This window comes from Rana temporaria, chromosome 2 (genome assembly GCF_905171775.1).
Source record: "Rana temporaria chromosome 2, aRanTem1.1, whole genome shotgun sequence".
NCBI classification, from domain to species: Eukaryota; Metazoa; Chordata; class Amphibia; order Anura; family Ranidae; genus Rana; species Rana temporaria.
Window position 1 is genome coordinate 273,249,018 of NC_053490.1, and position 21,867 is coordinate 273,270,884.

The 21,867-nt window shown below is 43.1% G+C and overlaps 1 protein-coding gene across 8 annotated transcripts; it reads right to left on the reverse strand.

Annotated features, from left to right (window-relative positions):
- Positions 1-1,424: 1,424 nt before the first annotated feature.
- ZBTB8A (zinc finger and BTB domain containing 8A) lies at positions 1,425-20,583 on the reverse strand. Of its 8 annotated transcripts, none has more exons than XM_040337032.1 (6): positions 20,459-20,583; positions 17,731-17,823; positions 14,355-14,529; positions 11,582-12,516; positions 5,063-5,232; positions 1,425-2,232 (listed from the first exon to the last, which is right to left on the reverse strand). In XM_040337032.1, the coding sequence occupies exons 3-6, from the start codon at positions 14,378-14,380 to the stop codon at positions 1,915-1,917; spliced, it is 1,449 nt and encodes a 482-aa protein (XP_040192966.1). In that variant the 5' UTR covers positions 14,381-14,529; positions 17,731-17,823; positions 20,459-20,583; the 3' UTR covers positions 1,425-1,914. The 8 variants fall into 8 exon arrangements, with proteins under 8 accessions (XP_040192966.1, XP_040192964.1, XP_040192963.1 ...); XM_040337030.1 differs by having other exon boundaries at positions 14,355-14,459; positions 20,450-20,583; XM_040337029.1 differs by having other exon boundaries at positions 20,450-20,583.
- Positions 20,584-21,867: the final 1,284 nt, after the last annotated feature.

Genomic DNA, 21,867 nt, shown 5'->3' on the forward strand with positions numbered 1-21,867 from the left:
CTAGAGTGAACCCAGGCTAAAGTGGGGTTAGATTCAAAAAAATCCCAAGCTTTGACCATCTCATGGAGCACTGCAAACCTACCAAGACATGGCCATCCATCTAAAATTGACAGGCCGGGCAAGGAGAGCATTAATCCGAAAAAAGCCAAGAGGCCCATGGTAACTCTTGGGGAGCTGCAGTGATCCACAGCTCAGGTAAGAGACTCTGGCCACAGGACAACTATTATTCGTGCACTCCACAAATCTGTCCTTAATGGAAGAGTGACAAGAAGAAAGCCATAAGAAGTCCTGTTTGCAAGAAGCCATGTGGGGAACACAGCAAACATGTGGAAGAAGGTACTCTGGTCAGATTAAACCAAAATTTGACTTTTTGGCCTAAAAGAAAAACGTGGTGTGGGGGAATGCTAACCCTGAACACACCATCCCCACCGGGAAATATGATTGTGGCAGCATCGTGTTGTGGGGATGCTTTTCTTTAGCAGGGACAGGGAAGCTGGTCAGAGTTGATGGGAAGATGGATGGAGCCAAATACAGGGCAATCTTAAGGCCCATACACACGATATGATTTTCTGAAAACACTGGTCCGACAGACGTGTTTTGTTGGACAATCCGACCGTCTGTATGCTCCATCGGACAATTGTTGTCGGAATTTCAGACAACAAATGTTGGCTGTGCATGCTCTCAAATTTTGTGACAAAACATGGGTTCCCTCGGATTATCCAATCGTGTGTACACAAATCAGTCGGGCTAAAATCCAAAGTACAAACACGCATGCTCTGAACCAATGCTAAACATCAGACAACAATAGCAGAAGTTGCCCAAAGAGTGGCGGTAAAGAGCAGAATGTTGGCTGAAAATGTTCTGCCGCGTGTACGAGGCTTAAGAAGAAAACCTGTTTAAGTCTGCAAAAGACTGGGGACTGGTGTGGCGATTCCCCTTCCAGCAGGACGACTCCTCTAAATGTACAGCCAGAGCTACAATGGAATGGTTTTGACGCATATTCAGGTGTTTTAATGGCCCAAAGTTCAGCCCTAAATCCAATTGAGAATCTGTGGCAAGACTTGAAAATTGCTGTTCAGATGCTCTCCATCCAATCTGACAGAGCTTGAGCTATTTTGCACTCTCTAGCTGTGCAAAGCTGGTAGAGACATCCCCAAAAAGACTTGCAGAAAAAGGTGGTTCTACAAAGTATTGGCTCAGGGGGGCTAAATACAAATGCACAACACACTTTTCAGATATTTTTTTTGTAAAATATCTTGAAAAACATTTATCATTTTTCTTCCACTTCACAATTATGTGCCACTCTATCACGTTTTTGGTTGCAACATGACAACATGTAGAAAATTTCAAGGGGTGTGAATACTTTTCCAAGGTACTGTAGGTCTAGGTATCTTGTTTTTAAAAAAAGCTCAATGGTAATTCAGTTGGTTTAGTTGTTTGATGAAGAAGTAAAACAATTTAATTGCTGGCAGAGGCTAGCAGGGTAATGATTAGCATTTACAATACACGGGATGTATGTAAAATTTATAGTCCTTCATAACACAAACTTTCAGAAATATTTAACATCACATAATATATGGAAAGCTTCAAATATGAACATATGTATTTTACAGCAAGGCAGCTTCTTGCAGCCATGAAAACGTTTCAGAGTATGCAAGAGCTAAATAAAAAGTTACATATTTACAGATGAAGTGCTACAGCAGCCATGATTGATATGAATGCAGATACAGCTAATGAAATGTCACTCAGTAAAAGGCAACATATCAGCTGCTAAATAAAGTGTGATGGTGCACAAATGTCAATAAAAACAAATGTGTACATAGATAAAACCACTATACTAAGTATATCACCATCTCACTCCCAGAAATATTCTGTACACAAAGAATAGCAAAGTCCACTCCCCACTTCTAGCATTTATGTTATTTGAGATTTTACATCTTCCTCTTCGCTGTCTTCTACTTCCTGAATAACCAGATCGGATTCTTGACGATCTTTGCTATTTTCATCTTTCACATCGTCTTTGAAATTCCAGGCTTGCTCCCTCTCATTCTCAGGTGGGAGCACCAGTGGTTGATCATCCCCAAAATCAAAGCTGACACTATCCAAACCAGCTTCTGATAGACATGGGTGACAAAGACGATATCTTCTTGTCCCATCCTGAATTACTCGCCCGGTCAACTCGGTGACCGGGAGCTTGCAGCGACGGCAGATAAGTTTACCAGCTTCATGTATCTAGGAAAGTCAAGTGTTGGGTAAGAAAGGATGTTTAATATAAAACAGTGCTAAAGTAATACATTCAGCTGTGTTCTTGAAGAAAACAATGAAAGCATATAAGCTCTTTTGACAAATAGAATCTTAATAAACAACAATACTGGAGGGTAAAAAAAAAAAAATACTGTATCAATAACAGCTACTTTCAGCTTCAGTATATGCAGTAAGACATCCATACACATTTTATACTAGGACTCACAAAAAATAAAAATCATCAACTATGAAGCAGGAAGATTGAATGAGACAAATTACAAGCTCCTTTTAGTAAACTATAACTCTCTGTATTTGATACCATAAAATATAGAAGGGCAAGAAATACAAAAAGGGAAATGCATACAGCCATACTTTATGATAAACACTACACAAAATGACAGTATATACTCTAAAAATATAAAATAACATTCTTTTATATTAAAGTATATCTAAACCCAAGAACATAAAATTTGATGTATTGCAAATTACTGTTTCTCTATTTTTGTGGCTGCATTGGTTGTATTTTTAGCAAGAACAGAAAATGCCTATGGCTCTTGCAAGAAAACTGAAAATGTAATACTTACCTTTCCCGATACCTATCCATGGCGGCATAAACATGGTTGGTTGCTCCGCCCCCCAACCAACCCACAGGACCACTTTAACTTTATAAAAGAAAGAGTCAGCCCCAAAAAATCGCCCTAAAGCCACCCAAGAAGAGGCCATTCCCCACTTTGAGTGAGCATTGATAGTTTTCAGAACTGGAAGACCACTAGCCTAATACGATTTCTGTATTAGATTCTCTGTCTCTCAAAACTGGGGGCATCGGTTGTAGGACCACCCTGTCCGGGAAGAACATAATGTAGGGGTCTTGAGCTCCCAAGGCTTGGATTTCCAAAACTATGACAAGAGGCGGTGGCAATTTGAAAGGCTGCTTTAAAAGTAATAATTTTCTAGAGAACATTCTTCAGTGGGTGCTAATGGAGGAGCTGTAAGGGTATTGAGAACCAAAGGCAAATCCCACTTCGGATATAGATTCTTCCTCGGGGGTCTTAACCTTAGAACTGCCCTCTGAATATGCTCCATCATAGGGTTCAGAGCCCTTCTGTTAGAGCCGATAAGGTCAAGACCTGTACCTTAAGGGTACTAAGCCCCAGACCTAAATCCAACCCCCTTTGCAGAAACAGGAGAATATAGCGAACATCTGGTTTTAATGAGTTGAACAGGTTAGTTTGTGCAAATTGAGAAATTTTGCCATATTTCGTAGTAGGTGTATGACTTTCTGGCCTGAAGCAGCGTCTGGATTACTTTGTGGGAGCATCCTAACTTTTCCAGCCTCTTCCACTCAATTTCCAAGCCCTCACATCCAGGATTTCTGGATGTGGATGGAAGACGTTCCCCTGAGATAGAAGGTTGCATGTGTTCGGAAAGACTAAGGGATTACACAGAGAGCTTGGTCAGGAGTGTGAACCAAAGGTCTTCTCGGCCAGTAAGGGATTACTGCCAGAATGGATACTTGTTCCTCTGTTAGGCCCCTTTCACATTGAGGAGTTTTTCAGGCGGTACAGCGCTAAAAATAGCGCTGCTATCCCGCCTGAAAAACTCCTTCACTGCAGGCTTTCACACTGAGGCGATGCGCTGGCGGGAGACAAAAAAATCTCCTGTCAGCAGCATCTTTGGAGCGGTGAGAGGAGCGGCATGTATACCGCTCCTTCCCATTGAAAACAATGGGAAACCGCGGCAATACCGCCTGCATATCCCATCTAAATCCACCCCAGCTGATTTCCGGGCAGGGTATCTCATGAAGAATAAAGGTGTTTTGGTGTTGAGTGGTGACGCAAAAAGATCTATTTGAGGCCTACCCCATTGGTGGCAATTTCACCAGAAAACGTTCTGGTCCAAAGACCATTCATTGTTGTTGGTGAACTGTCTTGATAGGTTGATCCGCCAGTTGATTTTTAAAAGCTGGGATATAAGATGCTCTGAGATTCATCTCGGCCCAAGATAAAATCGGGGCCACTTCACTGGATAATGACCTGCTCTGCACCCCCCCTTGGTTCTGGATGTATGCCACTGTCACTTTGTTGTCCATTTGTAGCAAGATGGACTTGCCTCTCAGAAGAGATGCCCAGCGTGATATTGCCATCCATGCCACCCTTAGTTTCAAAATGTTGGACACTATGCCTTCTGTGTTGAACTGCCATATTCCCTGGACCAACTGGTCTTTGCAGTGGGCGCCCCAACCTAACCAATTTGTGCTAGGAGGCACACGTGAATCGCCACTGCAAAGCAGGAGAGGCAGGAAGGAAGATGCCACAGAGCACTTACGGAGCGACCTTGATCCAATGCGAGGGCTGAGAAACATTTGCTGAACGTCTCTGGAGGAAGGAGAAGCAACAAACTAGGCCAAGGGCTGCAGGGGAATGTGTAAAATCCCCAAGCTCCCAACACCCCAAAATATCCACAGAAAAACGGGCTCCCATACTCATGCAAGTCCTGGAACTGCATCTACAGGAGAGCATGAACCTTTAATGGTTGCACCAACTAAGTGGTGTGGTAGGGCTGTTTACAGGTGATCCATGATCCTGCAGGCTTGAGGACAGAAAATAGAAATGACGTAGGGACTGACTTTCTTTTAAAGAGTTAAAGTGGTCCTGTGGGTTGGTTGGGGCAGAGCAACCAACCATGTGTATGCTGCCATGGAGGCACCAGGAAAGTAATGTTCATGTGGTCTGTTTTTTGAGTTTACCTAAAGGTATGCGAGTGTTCAGTAAAACATGCTAAACAAAAACAAGTAATTTGGTTAACATTGAGTACATACAGTTTGGAAATGGTTGCGCAGATGCTCCAGCCGTGTGAACCTTTTCCCGCATGCTTCACATGGATAAGGGCGCTCTCCAGTGTGACAACGCAGATGACGTTTAAGATCAGCTTTGCGCTTTACAGTATGTGTACAGAAGGGACATTTAAATCTTACAGGACTTAAGTCATCTATAAAAATAGAAATAATGTTAATGTATGGACAATGCGTAAGAATTTACACTTTTCCTGTAATAGTGCAAGAAATCAAAAAGTTTGTGTTGGTTGTTAAAGATGAATATTAGACATGGTAGATTTTTACAGAGGAAAGGATCACTGCTACACTTGACCAGCCCACAATTATCCACCTATACACACACCATACCTGACCGATGACTCTGGAAGCTGGTTTCCAGGTCCAATGCTGAGCAACTGGCATTCTGAATACAGGAGGTCAGCCACTCAGCATGGGATCCATTCAGATGATGCTTTGCATTTAAAGGCTAAATCTTTTTTGACACTTGTTGCTTACAATCAAAAATAGTGTGTTTTCTGCTAGAAAATCACTTGGAACCCCCAAACATTATATATTTTTTTTAGCAGAGAGCCTAGGAAATAAAATAGCGATTGCTGCAATATTTTATGTCACACGGTATTTGCGCAGCGGTCTTTCAAACTCAATTTTTTTGGAAAAAATATGCTTTAACGAAAAAAAATAAAATAAAATAAATAAACAGTAAAGTTAGCCCATATTTTTTTTTCGTCCAAAAGTTTTGATTACCGTAACTGTTTTTCTGTGTGTGTATGTGTATATATATATACACACACAGTGAGGAAAATAAGTATTTGAACACCCTGCTATTTTGCAAGTTCTCCCACTTGGAAATCATGGAGGGGTCTGAAATTGTCATCGTAGGTGCATGTCCACTGTGAGAGACATAATCAAAAAAAAAAAATTCCAGAAATCACAATTTATGATTTTTTAACTATTTATTTGTATGATACAGCTGCAAATAAGTATTTGAACACCTGTCTATCAGCTAGAATTCTGACCCTCAAAGACCTGTTAGTCTGCCTTTAAAATGTCCACCTCCACTCCATTTATTATCCTAAATTAGATGCACCTGTTTGAGGTCATTAGCTGCATAAAGACACCTGTCCACCCCATACAATCAGTAAGAATCCAACTACTAACATGGCCAAGACCAAAGAGCTGTCCAAAGACACTAGAGACAAAATTGTACACCTCCACAAGGCTGGAAAGGGCTACGGGGAAATTGCCAAGCAGCTTGGTGAAAAAAGGTCCACTGTTGGAGCAATCATTAGAAAATGGAAGAAGCTAAACATGACTGTCAATCTCCCTCGGACTGGGGCTCCATGCAAAATCTCACCTCGTGGGGTCTCAATGATCCTAAGAAAGGTGAGAAATCAGCCCAGGACTACACAGGAGGAGCTGGTCAATGACCTGAAAAGAGCTGGGACCACCGTTTCCAAGGTTACTGTTGGTAATACACTAAGACGTCATGGTTTGAAATCATGCATGGCACGGAAGGTTCCCCTGCTAAAACCAGCGCATGTCAAGGCCCGTCTTAAGTTTGCCAATGACCATTTGGATGATCCAGAGGAGTCATGGGAGAAAGTCATGTGGTCAGATGAGACCAAAATAGAACTTTTTGGTCATAATTCCACTAACCGTGTTTGGAGGAAGAAGAATGATGAGTACCATCCCAAGAACACCATCCCTACTGTGAAGCATGGGGGTGGTAGCATCATGCTTTGGGGGTGTTTTTCTGCACATGGGACAGGGCGACTGCACTGTATTAAGGAGAGGATGACCGGGGCCATGTATTGCGAGATTTTGGGCAACAACCTCCTTCCCTCAGTTAGAGCTTTGAAGATGGGTCGAGGCTGGGTCTTCCAACATGACAATGACCCAAAGCACACAGCCAGGATAACCAAGGAGTGGCTCTGTAAGAAGCATATCAAGGTTCTGGCGTGGCCTAGCCAGTCTCCAGACCTAAACCCAATAGAGAATCTTTGGAGGGAGCTCAAACTCTGTGTTTCTCAGAGACAGCCCAGAAACCTGACTGATCTAGAGAAGATCTGTGTGGAGGAGTGGGCCAAAATCCCTCCTCCAGTGTGTGCAAAGCTGGTGAAAAACTACAAGAAACGTTTGACCTCTGTAATTGCAAACAAAGGCTAATGTACCAAATATTAACATTGTTTTTCTCAGGTGTTCAAATACTTATTTGCAGCTGTATCATACAAATAAATAGTTAAAAAAATCATACATTGTGATTTCTGGATTTTTTTTTTTTGATTATGTCTCTCACAGTGGACATGCACCTACGATAACAATTTCAGACCCCTCCATGATTTCCAAGTGGGAGAACTTGCAAAATAGCAGGATGTTCAAATACTTATTTTCATCACTATATATATATATATATATATATATATATATATATATATATATATATATATATATATATACGCACACATATACATACAGTGCCTTGCGAAAGTATTCGGCCCCCTTGAACTTTGCAACCTTTTGCCACATTTCAGGCTTCAAACATAAAGATATAAAACTGTAATTTTTTTGAAGAATCAACAACAAGTGGGACACAATCATGAAGTGGAACGAAATGTATTGGATATTTCAAACTTTAAAAAAAAAAAAAATGAAAAATTGGGCGTGCAAAATTATTCAGCCCCCTTAAGTGAATACTTTGTAGCGCCACCTTTTGCTGCGATTGCAGCTGTAAGTCGCTTGGGGTATGTCTCTATCAGTTTTGCACATCGAGAGACTTTTTGCCCATTCCTCCTTGCAAAACCGCTCGAGCTCAGTGAGGTTGGATGGAGAGCGTTTGTGAACAGCAGTTTTCAGTTCTTTCCACAGATTCTCGATTGGATTCAGGTCTGGACTTTGACTTGGCCATTCTAACACCTTGATATGTTTATTTGTGAACCATTCCATTGTAGATTTTGCTTTATGTTTTGGATCATTGTCTTGTTGGAAGACAAATCTCCGTCCCAGTCTCAGGTCTTTTGCAGACTCCATCAGGTTTTCTTCCAGAATGGTCCTGTATTTGGCTCCATCCATCTTCCCATCAATTTTAACCATCTTCCCTGTCCTTGCTGAAGAAAAGCAGGCCCAAACCATGATGCTGCCGCCACCATGTTTGACAGTGGGGATGGTGTGTTCAGGGTGATGAGCTGTGTTGCTTTTACGCCAAACATAACGTTTTGCATTGTTGCCAAAAAGTTTGATTTTGGTTTCATCTGACCAGAGCACCTTCTTCCACATGTTTGGTGTGTCTCCCAGGTGGCTTGTGGCAAACTTTAAACTACACTTTTTATGGATATCTTTAAGAAATGGCTTTCTTCTTGCCACTCTTCCATAAAGGCCAGATTTGTGCAGTATACGACTGATAGTTGTCCTATGGACAGAGTCTCCCACCTCAGCTGTAGATCTCTGCAGTTCATCCAGAGTGATCATGGGCCTCTTTGTTGCATCTCTGATCAGTCTTCTCCTTGTATGAGCTGAAAGTTTAGAGGGACGGCCAGGTCTTCGTAGATTTTCAGTGGTCTGATACTCCTTCCATTTCAATATTATCGCTTGCACAGTGCTCCTTGGGATGTTTAAAGCTTGGGAAATCTTTTTGTATCCAAATCTGGCTTTAAACTTCTCCACAACAGTATCTCGGACCTGCCTGGTGTATTCCTTGTTCTTCATGATGCTCTCTGCGCTTTAAACGGACCTCTGAGACTATCACAGTGCAGGTGCATTTATACGGAGACTTGATTACACACAGGTGGATTCTATTTATCATCATTAGTCATTTAGGTCAACATTGGATCATTCAGAGATCCTCACTGAACTTCTGTAGAGAGTTTGCTGCACTGAAAGTAAAGGGGCTGAATAATTTTTCATTTCTTTTTTTTTTTTTTTTTAAAGTTTGAAATATCCAATAAATTTCGTTCCACTTCATGATTGTGTCCCACTTGTTGATTCTTCAAAAAAAAATTACATTTTTGTATCTTTATGTTTGAAGCCTGAAATGTGGCAAAAGGTTGCAAAGTTCAAGGGGGGGGGGGGGCAAATACATTCGCAAGGCACTGTATATATATATATATATATATATATATATATATATATATATATATATATATATATATATATATATTTATTTTTTTTTCTAAATTATACATACAAGAAAATTATACATACAAGTGCACTGATTGGAGGCTTGTTGTGTTTAAAATAAATGTTTAAATTTAAGAAATTGTATTACTTAGAGTAATAATGGAACTTCCGCTTTTCCGAATCCCCCCCCCCCCCCTTCGGTGTCACATTTGGTACCTTTCAGGGGGGAGCAGATACCTGCGTAATCCCAGGTATTTGCTCCCTCTTCCGGGCATAGATCACCGCAGTGACTGTGGTGACCTACACCACATCTGGCGCCTACTCCGCCCCCAGCTTTCTTCTGGGAGACGCACTGGTCCCAGAAGACAGCAGGGACCAGTGGGATCGCGCAGCGCGACTCGCGCATGCACAGTAGGGAACCAGGAAGTGAAGCCGCAAGGCTTCACTTCCTGATTCCCTTATCGAACATGGTGGCGGCAGCAACCGAGGGAGAGATCGGCTTCGGGTGCCAGCATTGCGGGCACCCAGGACAGGTAAGTGTCCATATATTAAAAGTCAACAGCTGCAGTATTTGTAGCTGCTGACTTTTAATTTTTTTTCTGCAGAACTCCGCTGCTTTCACACTGGACCATCATTCCAGTGGCGCTATTTGGCTGCTAGCGGGGTGCTTATATCCCAGCTAACGGTCAATGAAGGGGTTAAATGCTCCCATGTAGCGCTACTGAAGAAGCGCTTTGGCAGCGGTGCCCGTTCATCTCAATGGGCAGGAGTGGTGGAGAAGCAGTATACACCGCTCCAAAGATGCTGCTTGCAGGACTTTTTTTTAATGTCCTGCCAGCGCACCGCCTCAGTGTGAAAGCACTCAGGCTTTCACACTGAGACTGCAGGGGAGCAGTTTTGCAGGCACTTTACAGGCACTATTTTTAGCCCAAAAGCGCCTGAAAAACGCCCCAGTGTGAAAGGGGTCTAACTGTTAGATTTTATGAGATGAAGGGGGGAAAATCGGCCAAACATATCGGCCCATAAAAAAAAAAAATCAGCATCATATTTCGGCTATCGGCCGCCGCCATTTCTAAATATCGGCATTGGCCAGAGAAAAACCCATATCGGTTGACCTCTATATATACAGTACAGACCAAAAGTTTGGACACACCTTCTCATTCAAAGAATTTTCTTTATTTTCATGACTATGAAAATTGTAGATTCACACTGAAGGCATGAAAACTATGAATTAACACATGTGGATACATAACAAAAAAGTGTGAAACAACTGAAAATATATTTCATATTCTAGGTTCTTCAAAGTAGCCACCTTTTGCTTTGATTACTGCTTTTCACACTCTTGGCATTCTCTTGATGAGCTTCAAGAGGTAGTCACCTGGTGCAGCACCCCATCACTCTCCTTCTTGGTCAAATAGCCCTTACACAGCCTGGAGGTGTGTTTGGGGTCATTGCCCTGTTGAAAAATAAATGATGGTCCAACTAAACGCAAACCGGATGGAATAGCATGTCGCTGCAAGATGCTGTGGTAGCCATGCTGGTTCAGTATGCCTTCAATTTTGATTAAATCCCCAACAGTGTCACCAGCAAAGCACCCGCACACCATCACACCTCCTCCTCCATGCTTCACGGTGGGAACCAGGCATGTAGAGTCCATCCGTTCACCTTTTCTGCCTCGCACAAAGACACAGGGGGTTGGAACCAAAGATCTGAAGTTTGGACTCATCAGACCAAAGCACAGATTTCCACTGGTCTAATGTCCATTCCTTGTGTTCTTTAGCCCAAACAAGTCTCTTCTGCTTGTTGCCTTTCTTTAGCAGTGGTTTCCTAGCAGATATTCTATCATGAAGGCCTGATTCACACAGTCTCCTCTTACCAGTTCTAGAGATGTGTCTGCTGCAAAAGCTGGCTACTGGCTACTTTGAAGAACCTAGAATATGAAATATATTTTCAGTTGTTTCACACTTTTTTGTTATGTATAATTCCACATGTGTTCATTCATAGTTTTGATGCCTTCAGTGTGAATCTACAATTTTCATAGTCATGAAAATAAAGAAAACTCTTTGAATGAGAAGGTGTGTCCAAACTTTTGGTCTGTACTGTGTGTGTGTGTGTGTGTATGTATATATATACATATATATGATTAATACATCAAAACAGAAGCAGTCTTAGGGCTTTTGGATGGCTACACAAAGGAGATTTTATCAGGTAAAAAAATGTGCATTAATTACACATACAGTAAAAATCTTAGCTAATCCTGGAAATTTTTTGTTGTTGAAATAAATGGTCTGGTGACAGGTTCTCTTTAAGAGACAGAAAAAGGCAAAAATCAAATTTTTTAAATAGCCATGTAAATTAAACTTTGTAGCTTTAGGGATATTCTTATCTCACCTTCACTCCAACCAGACATGACACCCAAGATGGTTGGCATTGCTTTGTACAGTTCATCTGCCTTTGAAACCCGTGGTATGCCGTCCTGGTCCCCAGATTCTCCATGCTGGGGTGATTCCGGCCAGCTTTGTGCTGTATCACCTTCTTCCTCTTCTTCAACTTTAGGGCACACCATATCTTCAGGTGGTTGTGAATCTTCTTCCTGAAGTGTGCTCTCATCTTCATGAACAATGCATTCAGCAGTGCCACCCACAAGATCACCTAGTGGCACCGATGTTAGACATGCAGATGTTAGGGGCTCTGGCATCAAGCGTCTGCGGTGCTTGCGAACATGCTCTGGTTTGCGTGAATGTTTAGTAAAAGGCCGTTGTAACCGTGAAGTGATAGGAGGAGGGTAATTGTATCCTGCAATAAAGCCACTGTGCTCTGCAGCTTCATGAATGTGCGTTGGACTGTATTCTGTCCTCCATCCTGCCGCATACAGTCCAGTGCCATTGCTGCCATTGTCTTTGTCAGACAGGCTAAAGAAGCCATCTCTGTCTTTTTCATTAATGTCTAGTGATGATTTAATAAACATCTTACATACACTGATAACATCAGTCATCTGCAAGTAACTAGCTGCTGACATGACCTCGATGACGTTCTGCCCAGACAGAGGCAATTTGCCAGAATACACATAATCCAGGATGGCAGTGAAAGTGTCAGCAGAAAATACGTCAAAAGTGGCAGTTGTGGGTTTGCTGACATCCTTGCAACTTTGGGACAGTAGCATTTTGAAGTATCCGCTGCTTGCGAACAGAACATTACGATGAGCTTTAAATGTCTGCCCTTCTACTGTGATGTGACAGTCACAAAACAAGTCCCTTTTTCTTTGCTCATCCAACTGCTGCAGAAGACGAGTATGATGTGAAGAAAAATCCATCCTTTGGAGGGCACTGACAGAAGAACAGAAGTAAAGAATTAGTAAATGGATCACAAGGAAAAAATAGAACTTTACATTTTTAGAAAATATAAAGAAACACATTGGGGGTTATTTACGAAAGGCACAAGTGCACTTTAAATTGCACTGAAAATGCAGTCGCTGTAGATCTGTAGATCTGATCTGTAGATCTGAGGGGGACATGCAAGGAAAATAAAAAAACATTTTTAGCTTGCACATGATTGGATGATAAAATCAGCAGAGCTTCCCCTCGTTTCAGATCTACCCCTCAGATCTACAGCGACTGCACTTCCAAGTGCACTTTGCACTAGTAGTGCAAAGTGGATTTGCCTTTCGTAAATAACCCCCATTGTGATGTTTAGCAAGTAACATGTCTTAGGTCGCATTCACGTGATTGTGCTGCGTTAACGCACAATATGGCACTCAGTAAGTAAGCAGCCCAGTGGTAACGCAGCACAGGTTAATACCAAAAAAGGTGCATTTTGTGCAGGATACTGCAAAGCATGTTAGTCCACTGCAACAGATAGGGGGTTATTTACGAAAGGCAAATCCACTTTGCACAAGTGCAAAGTGCATTTGAAAGTGCACTTGGACGTGCAGTCACTGTAGTGCAAAGTGGATTTGCCTTTCGTAAATAAGGGGGTTATTTATATATATATATATATATATATATATATATATGTATAATGAAAATTCCATAAATATATATTATACAGTACATATATTGGGATTTTTATTTTTTTACCAAAACATGTAGCAGAACACTTATTGGCCCAAATATATGAAGAAATGTTTTTATTTTTTATTTTATTGGATATGTTTTATAGGAGAAAGTAATAAAAATGTTTTTTTTTTCAAAATTGTCAGTATTTTTTTTTGTTTATAGCGCAAAAAAATTAAAACGCAGTAGTGATCAAATACCACTAAAAGAAAGCTCCATTTGTGGGAATTAATTACATAAATTCTATTTGAGTACAGTGTTGTACGACAGCGCACCTATTGTTCTCTATGGGGAGGCGGGCGACACATGTCCGCTGACACCCGCCTGGTATCCGATCCGACAAAATCCACTAAAACCAGACGTATGGCGATACGTTCGCCATCTGTCCAGCTTGTTGGATCGGATGACAATCAGATGGAAATGGACAGGCAGTCTATTTCCATCTGACTACTCCATAGAGGAGGAGCGGTCACCTGCCTGCTCAGCGGGGATCAGTGGAGAGATTCCCTGCTGAGCTGGCAAACTCTGCTCGGAAACATCCGCATTGTGTAAAAGGGGCCTTAAATTTGTGTGAAATTACAAATAAATGTTACTCCATAAGCAACACTTAGACTGTACAGATTATCAGTTTAGCAATAGCCATAAATTTTGGTACTAGAATTGTAGCTCTCACTCCGACGTTCATGACAAGATCTCCCATGTATTGCACAATTTATGTCTACATATACATGCTTGCATTATGCTGCACGTTTGAACTGGGGTGCTTTTAAAAATATATTTCGTATTTTTATATATTTTTTACATTATTTCATATTTTACACTTTTTTTAAATCTTTATTTAACGTTATTGCTAAAAACAAAGTGGCTAACAAGTCCTCATATGACAGCATTGGGCAAGTGACAGGTCCTTTTTATAAAGAGATTGGGGAACCCCCAGATGACTTATCTGAAATCCCTTTGCTCACTGTTAAACACCTAGTTTACCACAAGGTTTATAACCGTACCCTGGTAGACAACGGATTAACAAAGTAAGTTGTGTTATGGATTCAAAGCGAAACTGCAGGTAAGCCACTAAATATACAGATGAAATACATTTATAAAAGCTGGTTTACCTGCCAAAGAAATTTAATTTGTCCATTCAGTCCTGAGATTTTGCCAACAGCACCTTCTCTTCCTCTGCTGCAGTTTCACTTTCACATCTTTTCCTCACCTTGCGACTGGACAATAAAAGGAGAAGAAGTACACCGATTAGCTCTTCTTTCTTCTCCTATCAGCTGTTTCCCTGAACTGTAACACAAATGATTGGCTCATTGGTTTGCTTCTCCCTCCCCTTCTGTGAGTTATGCTGTACATGGACTGCTCAGGATGATACCAGGTCAAGATCAAGTACTTAAAGCGGGGCTCCACCCAAAAGGGGAAGCTCTGCTTGTTTGCTTCCTCCCCCCCTCCGCTGCCATATTTGTCACCTTTTGGGGGGAGGGAGGAGCGGGTACCTGTTTTTGACAGGTACTCGTCCCTACTTCCGGGTGACCTGGCTGCCGCGAGATTGCCCGGAAGTTCGCAGTAGTGAAGGAATGGCGGCGGCAGCACCCGAGAGTCAATTGAAAAATCGGCTGGGGTGCCGACATTGCGGAAACCCTGGGAAGGCAAGTGTCCTAATAATAAAAGTCAGCAGCTACAGTATTTATAGTTGCTGACTTAAAATCTTTGGACTGTTGAAGTTAAAATAATTTAAATAAACAACATTTGCAGGTTCAAACCTGTGTGGAAAGCTTCGTTTTTGAGCAGAAGAAAAACGCAGCTCTCCACAAGAATGCACTGCTCCACATATAAAAGCAGTTAACCTAGAAAAAACACACAATAAACCAATGCAGCAGGAAGTAAAGAGCAAAAAAAGGATTGGCACGTTTGGCCTATACAGTCACAGCTTCCTGGCTTTTTGGAAATTCACATGAAAATAAAACGCATTTAAATTGGATATGTAAAAAAACAAAACAAAAAAACACATGCATGAAAATGCACATAAAAAAGTAAGAGCATGTGATTGCATACCAGTCTTTACCCACATGATGTATTAAGACTGGTTCACACTTCAACACCCTGCGACACAATGCTTTCATTTTCATGCAAACTAAACCCATCTAATTAACAGTTTCCAAAAAAACAGTTACAATAAAGGCATTTGTGACTTTTACCGACCGGTAAGCTTACCTGTCGGTAAAAGCTTACCTGTAGGTAAAAGTAATATCTCCTAAAAACATGCTGTTCAGGAGATATTCAATTTTTTTGCAGTTTTGCAGCCGGTACCACTGGGCTGCTTACTGAGTGCCATATTGTGCGTTAACACAGCACAATCATGTGAATCATGCGTGATCTGCCATTGTGGCTCTGAAAGGAAGACTGTGTGAAGATGGAAGCCCTGTCAGTGGTGATAAGGCACTGCTGGAGGGCTTTGTTTTCAGGCAAGTCTGTCATAATGTGCTAGTATGTGACGCATACTAGCACATTATGCCATTAATTTGCAGGGACACCATATTTTTGTTTATGCCTTTACTACCACATGTTTGTGCTCTTAACAGATTGGTTAAGCCATCACATATCCATATCAACTGCAGATCAAACAGAGGCTAAGATGGAAGCTTCCTTGGATTAATTCCACTTTAAGACTAAAGATATTCAGTAGCTATTTTACATTTAAATTGTTCTCCCTATGAAATCTGCAGTCACACAGTAATGTTTTCCTTCTAAACATAAACAAAAGGATGCCCTTTAAGGACTCATACTGATGTGCAGCAACCCTTGCTGCCCTTCTGAAAAGTTATCCGTAGTAGATCACCTTTCAGAGGGCATTTGACAGGCAGTGAGGAGGCAATATGTCTCCTTACTGCCAGTTTTAACCTTGAAAATGCCGACCCACCAGGCTGCAACCTCTTGTATTGCACACAGTTGCGACGTAGACCCATTCACGTAAATGAGATGCAGTCAGAGATGGTACTGCCCACAGAACATGGAAGGAGGGGTTCATTTTTCAAGCAGCATGTGTACAGGCCTGAACAGTTGCATTTCCTTGTTAAGGTTGACAGTCGAGGGGTAGTACCATGGCTGCATGTCTGAATGAGCCCTAAGGGCAAATATGATTTCAATGTATACTAACCCACAGTGGCAGCTGGTGCTTAAAATTTTTGGGGGAGCGCAAACAAACGGAAAAAAAAAACATCAATTGCAGCCTCACTGTGCCCATCAATTGTTGCCACTGTGCCATCAAATGCAGCCACTGTGCCATCAATTGTCGCCACTGTGCCATCAAATCAATTGTCACCACTGTGCCCCGTTAAATGCCCCCAGGTTGCCCCTTAAAATGCCGCCAGATTGTCCCCCTGCCGGCACTTACCTTTCTCGGGTCAGCCATCCTCCCTCCACGATCCCTGGATGTCTTCTCCCGCCCTCGATCTCGCTTCAGCCAATCAGGTGACCGGTAACCAGACCCGGTGAACCTGATTGGCTGAGACGTGTGTCAGTGTTAACCAGGCGTCAACACCCTGTGAGTCCCTTGGTTAACCATTTGGAAGCCGAATAGAGCCCACAGGCTGTAATCGGGAAGCCCATCGGAGCTGCTGGCTCTGATAGACACTTCTAAAACACACCCACCGCTGTTATTCAGATGGCCGGCTCTCAACAGGGGGCCGGCCACCTTAATAGTGGGCGGCGATAATACATGAGTCTATGTATTGTTGAGCGAGTGGGTGCAGGAAAGAGGGGGGCGCTCCTACGTCCACTATGGATGCACCGCCACTGCTAACCCATTTCCCTCTTTCCCTGCTGACCTTAAAGCGGAGGTTCACCCAAAAGTGAACCTCTGCTTTTCGGAACCCTCCCCCCTCCAGTGTCACATTTGACACCTTTCAGGGGGGAGGGGGTGCAGATACCTGTATAAAACAGGTATTTGCACCACTTTCGGGTATAGATTCCTGCGAGAGTCCGGCCCCTCCGCGTCCCCGTCCCCCCCCCGTTGTGCTCTGGGAAACACTCGGCTCCCAGAATACAACGGGGACCAGTGGGAACTGCACAGCGTGACTCGCGCATGCACAGTAGGGAACCGGCAGTGAAGCCGCAGCGCTTCCCTTACCTAGGATGGCGGCGGGGGAAACCGAGAGCCGAGGTAAGCTGCTGTATTTGTAGCTGCTGGCCTTTTAAAAAAAATTCAGGTGAACCCCCGCTTTGAAGCCAAACTAAACCCTTTTTTCATTTTCAGCCAAGGAAGCTGCCATTTTGGCCTCTGTTTGATCTGCAATTGCCATGGTGCTGTGCATGTGATCAGTTATGACACCAGCCATTGGATAGTTTGACAGTTTGGTTGACAGCACAACCAATGGGACAGTTACATTCTCTGTATGTGCCTGGAACGTAACTGTTTTTTGAAACTGTTAAATCGCTGTAAATTGATTGTAAAGGCACAGTTTTTTTAGGTAAAAAAATTGTTATACTTACCTGCCCTGTGCAATGGTTTTGCACAGAGCAGCCCTGATCCTCTTCTCGGGTCCCCCACCTGCTCTGCAAGCTGTATGGCTGTGTGCATGAAGGCTGTGCAAATGGGAAGGGAAAGAAAGATCAGACTGCTAGTTACCAATTCTTTCAGAAATGACTTGTTTTCAGACTATTCTGCTTCAGTATTTATTAAAGTGGAACTTTACCAACAATAATTTGATAAAAAATAATGTTTAGCAAGAAATATATGTTCCACGTTAATAATTATGCTCCAAATGTTGCTGTAAATTGCCTCCAGTATTGCATCTGTTTCTTCTTGCTGGAGGCTGCTGTTTAAGGGCCCAGAGCCCTAAAGCAGCAATAATAAAAAATAAAAACAAGTTACATTCCTGGAATGCCGGGATTGCTAACCTTCACATTTGCTTGTGTCCTTAAAGGGGTTGTAAAGGTTTGTTTTTTATTTTCTAAATAGGTTCCTTTAAGCTAGTGCATTGTTGGTTCACTTACCTTTTCCTTCAATTTCCCTTCTAAATGTTTTTTTCCTTTGTCTGAATTTCTCACTTCCTGTTTCTCCTCAGTAAACTTGCCCCCATTATCCATGGGGGTTAGTCAGCCAGAACACCTTACTGAGGAGAAACAGGAAGTGAGAAATTCAGACAAAGAAAAAAAAACATTTAGAAGGGAAATCGAAGGAAAAGGTAAGTTGAACCAACAATGCACTAGCTTAAAGGAACCTATTTAGAAAATAAAAAACAAACCTTTACAACCCCTTTAACCAAACTGTCAAACCTTCAAATCGCTGGTGTCATAACCGATCACATGTGCAGCACCATGGCAGTTGCAGATCAAACCTACAGAAAAACAGGTACAACTTATGCGAGAATATTTGTTTAATCTTTGTATATCACCTGAGGATAGGCTCTTCAACAGGTATATAGAATGGTTTACAACCACTTTAGGCTAGGTTCACACTAGTACGAATTGAATGCGGGTTTCTCCGCATCGAATTCGCATTTCAGGAGATTGTGACCGGCTCTCAATAGAGCCGGTTCACACATCTCCAGAGAGGCTCCAGAGCGAACTGCACAGGAGTCCTGTGCATCTTCTGGTCCATTTCAGGTCCGAATTCAGCCCAAAATTCGGGCTGAAATCAGAACTGAAATGGTGAACGGGGATGCGCTGGACCTCTGCTGTGAGCCCAGCCTGAAGCCGCAAGGGCAGCGGAGAGGAAGGGGGTGCACGTATGCTGCGGCCATGATGCTTTGCATTGTGGTGCAGAAAAAATTATTCCTGCTTTTGCATTCAGCAGACATAACCGCCTGCTAAACATGACCCATTCCCATTCTCACTGAATGAGAATACCCTTAACAACCTACTCCCCATCTCCTTACTTGCCTTCTCCTCCAAACTTCTTGAAAGACTGGTCTACAAGCGACTGAGCCCCAAGGAGAGTAATCATGGGGCACGCTGTGGTGAATAGTGGATGTGGCCAAATTACTCTTGCTGACATCATCACGCCCCCCCCCCTTCCCGAGTGATACCAAACCTGCCCCAAGACAGCCACCCGCAGCTCTCGAATGGCAACAGATTTGTATGTGGCTATCTCAGTTACTTGGGGAGCCACAGATCGGTCTGAAGGACGTATCTGGGTTTCAGGCAGACTGAAACCCAGACACATGATTCAAAACCCGAACTGTCCGGGTGAATCCTGGACAGGCGGCAACCCTAGCTGACATTGTCCGCATGTAATCTGTCAAACAGATTTTACACAGGAAGGGACAGATGAGAGGCCCTGCATGCAGACTTCATCCAGAGCGGATGTTGCCATCTGTGGATGCCATCAGCCTGTCATTGGTCTGCATAAGCTGAGTAACTGCAGCGAATAGCGATCCCCTGGCTGTGATCTGGGCGTTGTATGACTGTGTGAATGAGCTTCAATTGGTCTGGACTCTGGCCTTGGAGCTTTCTGTACCACAGAGTATGGAGTTGGTTATGTATTACCTGCAAAGCATTGAATTTCAGCCTTTACATCAACATAATAAAAAGTTAAGCTCTGGCAATCAATAGCTCTCACTATACAGGCTTCTGTCAAACAGTGAAGCCAGCAGATACCCATGTCAGCCTAACCACTGCCAGCTTCCAAAAAAGGTACAGCACCATCACTGTCACTGCGTAGCTGTCAGTCGGAGAATTTCCTGATTGGTCCTTCCAGATGTCTATCAAAGTAGAGCCTTCCCTACAACACGCGTCCCTATTGGAAGACTTCCTCGCCGGTAAAGGCGGGACTAAGTCGGACGCGCGCTACTCGTCCCGCTACCTGTCACTCAGTGAGTGGAGGGATATTTGGCACCGTGCGCCTGTGATTGGTGGCCAGCGCTGTCTATCATCCTCCACACCCGTACCGGGAGATTCGGTGCCGCTTCACTGACGTAAAACAACAGCCGAGGAGAATCTTCGTACCGCACAGCAGCAGCCTTATGTGACCCGCTACAGTCCCAACGCTCGGTGACCCGGGAACGAAGAGCCGCCCCATACACCTAGCCATCATATCCGTTATGTGTCCTCAGCTGGATACTCCCCGCCATCTCCGCTATCTGTGTCAGCAGGAGCATGGCGACCCCCGCTTGTCACACCCGATCCCGGGTCACCTCTCTCGGGCGGTACACCCTTCCTTCCGCTGACAACGTCGTTTCCTGCCCTGGCGGCGCCCGTACCCACTCACCCAACACACCACTTATTTTTTTCGGGTGCTCGCCCGTTTCGGCGCCACTTCTCGCCCGCTTTTGGTTTCTCCGGTGTAGCTTCCGTCACCCGAATGTCCGGACAAAGGCCGGTCACGTGATGACGCCCGAGGGCTGAGACTGTCTTAAAGGGGCCGCGCCTGGGGAGGGGGGCAGGAATTTGGTAGAATATACATGTTCAGTGCGATAGCTCGCTGTGTGTGTATACATGTACACGGAGATCTATAGGAGTGTGTGTGTAATATTCCATCTGTGTACACTGATCCCACATCTCACCATCATTACATGTACACGGAGATCTATAGGAGTGTGTGTGTAATATTCCATCTGTGTACACTGATCCCACATCTCACCATCATTACATGTACACGGAGATCTATAGGAGTGTGTGTAATATTCCATCTGTGTACACTGATCCCACATCTCACCATCATTACATGTACACGGAGATCTATAGGAGCGTGTGTAATATTCCATCTGTGTACACTGATCCCACATCTCACCATCATTACATGTACACGGAGATGTGTAGGAGTGTGTGTAATATTCCATCTGTGTACACTGATCCCACATCTCACCATCATTACATGTACACGGAGATATGTAGGAGTGTGTGTAATATTCCATCTGTGTACACTGATCCCACATCTCACCATCATTACATGTACACGGAGATCTATAGGAGTGTGTGTAATATTCCATCTGTGTACACTGATCCCACATCTCACCATCATTACATGTACACGGAGATCTATAGGAGTGTGTGTAATATTCCTTCTGTGTACACTGATCCCACATCTCACCATCATTACATGTACACGGAGATCTATAGGAGTGTGTGTAATATTCCATCTGTGTACACTGATCCCACATCTCACCATCATTACATGTACACGGAGATCTATAGGAGTGTGTGTAATATTCCATCTGTGTACACTGATCCCACATCTCACCATCATTACATGTACACGGAGATGTGTAGGAGTGTGTGTAATATTCCATCTGTGTACACTGATCCCACATCTCACCATCATTACATGTACACGGAGATCTATAGGAGTGTGTGTGTAATATTCCATCTGTGTACACTGATCCCACATCTCACCATCATTACATGTACACGGAGATCTATAGGAGTGTGTGTGTAATATTCCATCTGTGTACACTGATCCCACATCTCACCATCATTACATGTACACGGAGATCTATAGGAGTGTGTGTAATATTCCTTCTGTGTACACTGATCCCACATCTCACCATCATTACATGTACACGGAGATCTATAGGAGTGTGTGTAATATTCCATCTGTGTACACTGATCCCACATCTCACCATCATTACATGTACACGGAGATCTATAGGAGTGTGTGTAATATTCCATCTGTGTACACTGATCCCA

Coding starts and splice junctions, on each gene's coding strand:
- ZBTB8A (XM_040337034.1), bottom strand. CDS start 14,380: ATGGACAAATTAAATTTCTTTGGCAG. Junction 5,233..11,581: donor CATGTCTGGTTGGAGTGAAG/GTGAGATAAGAA, acceptor CTATTTTTATAG/ATGACTTAAGTCCTGTAAGA. Junction 2,233..5,062: donor TGCGCAACCATTTCCAAACT/GTATGTACTCAA, acceptor TGACTTTCCTAG/ATACATGAAGCTGGTAAACT.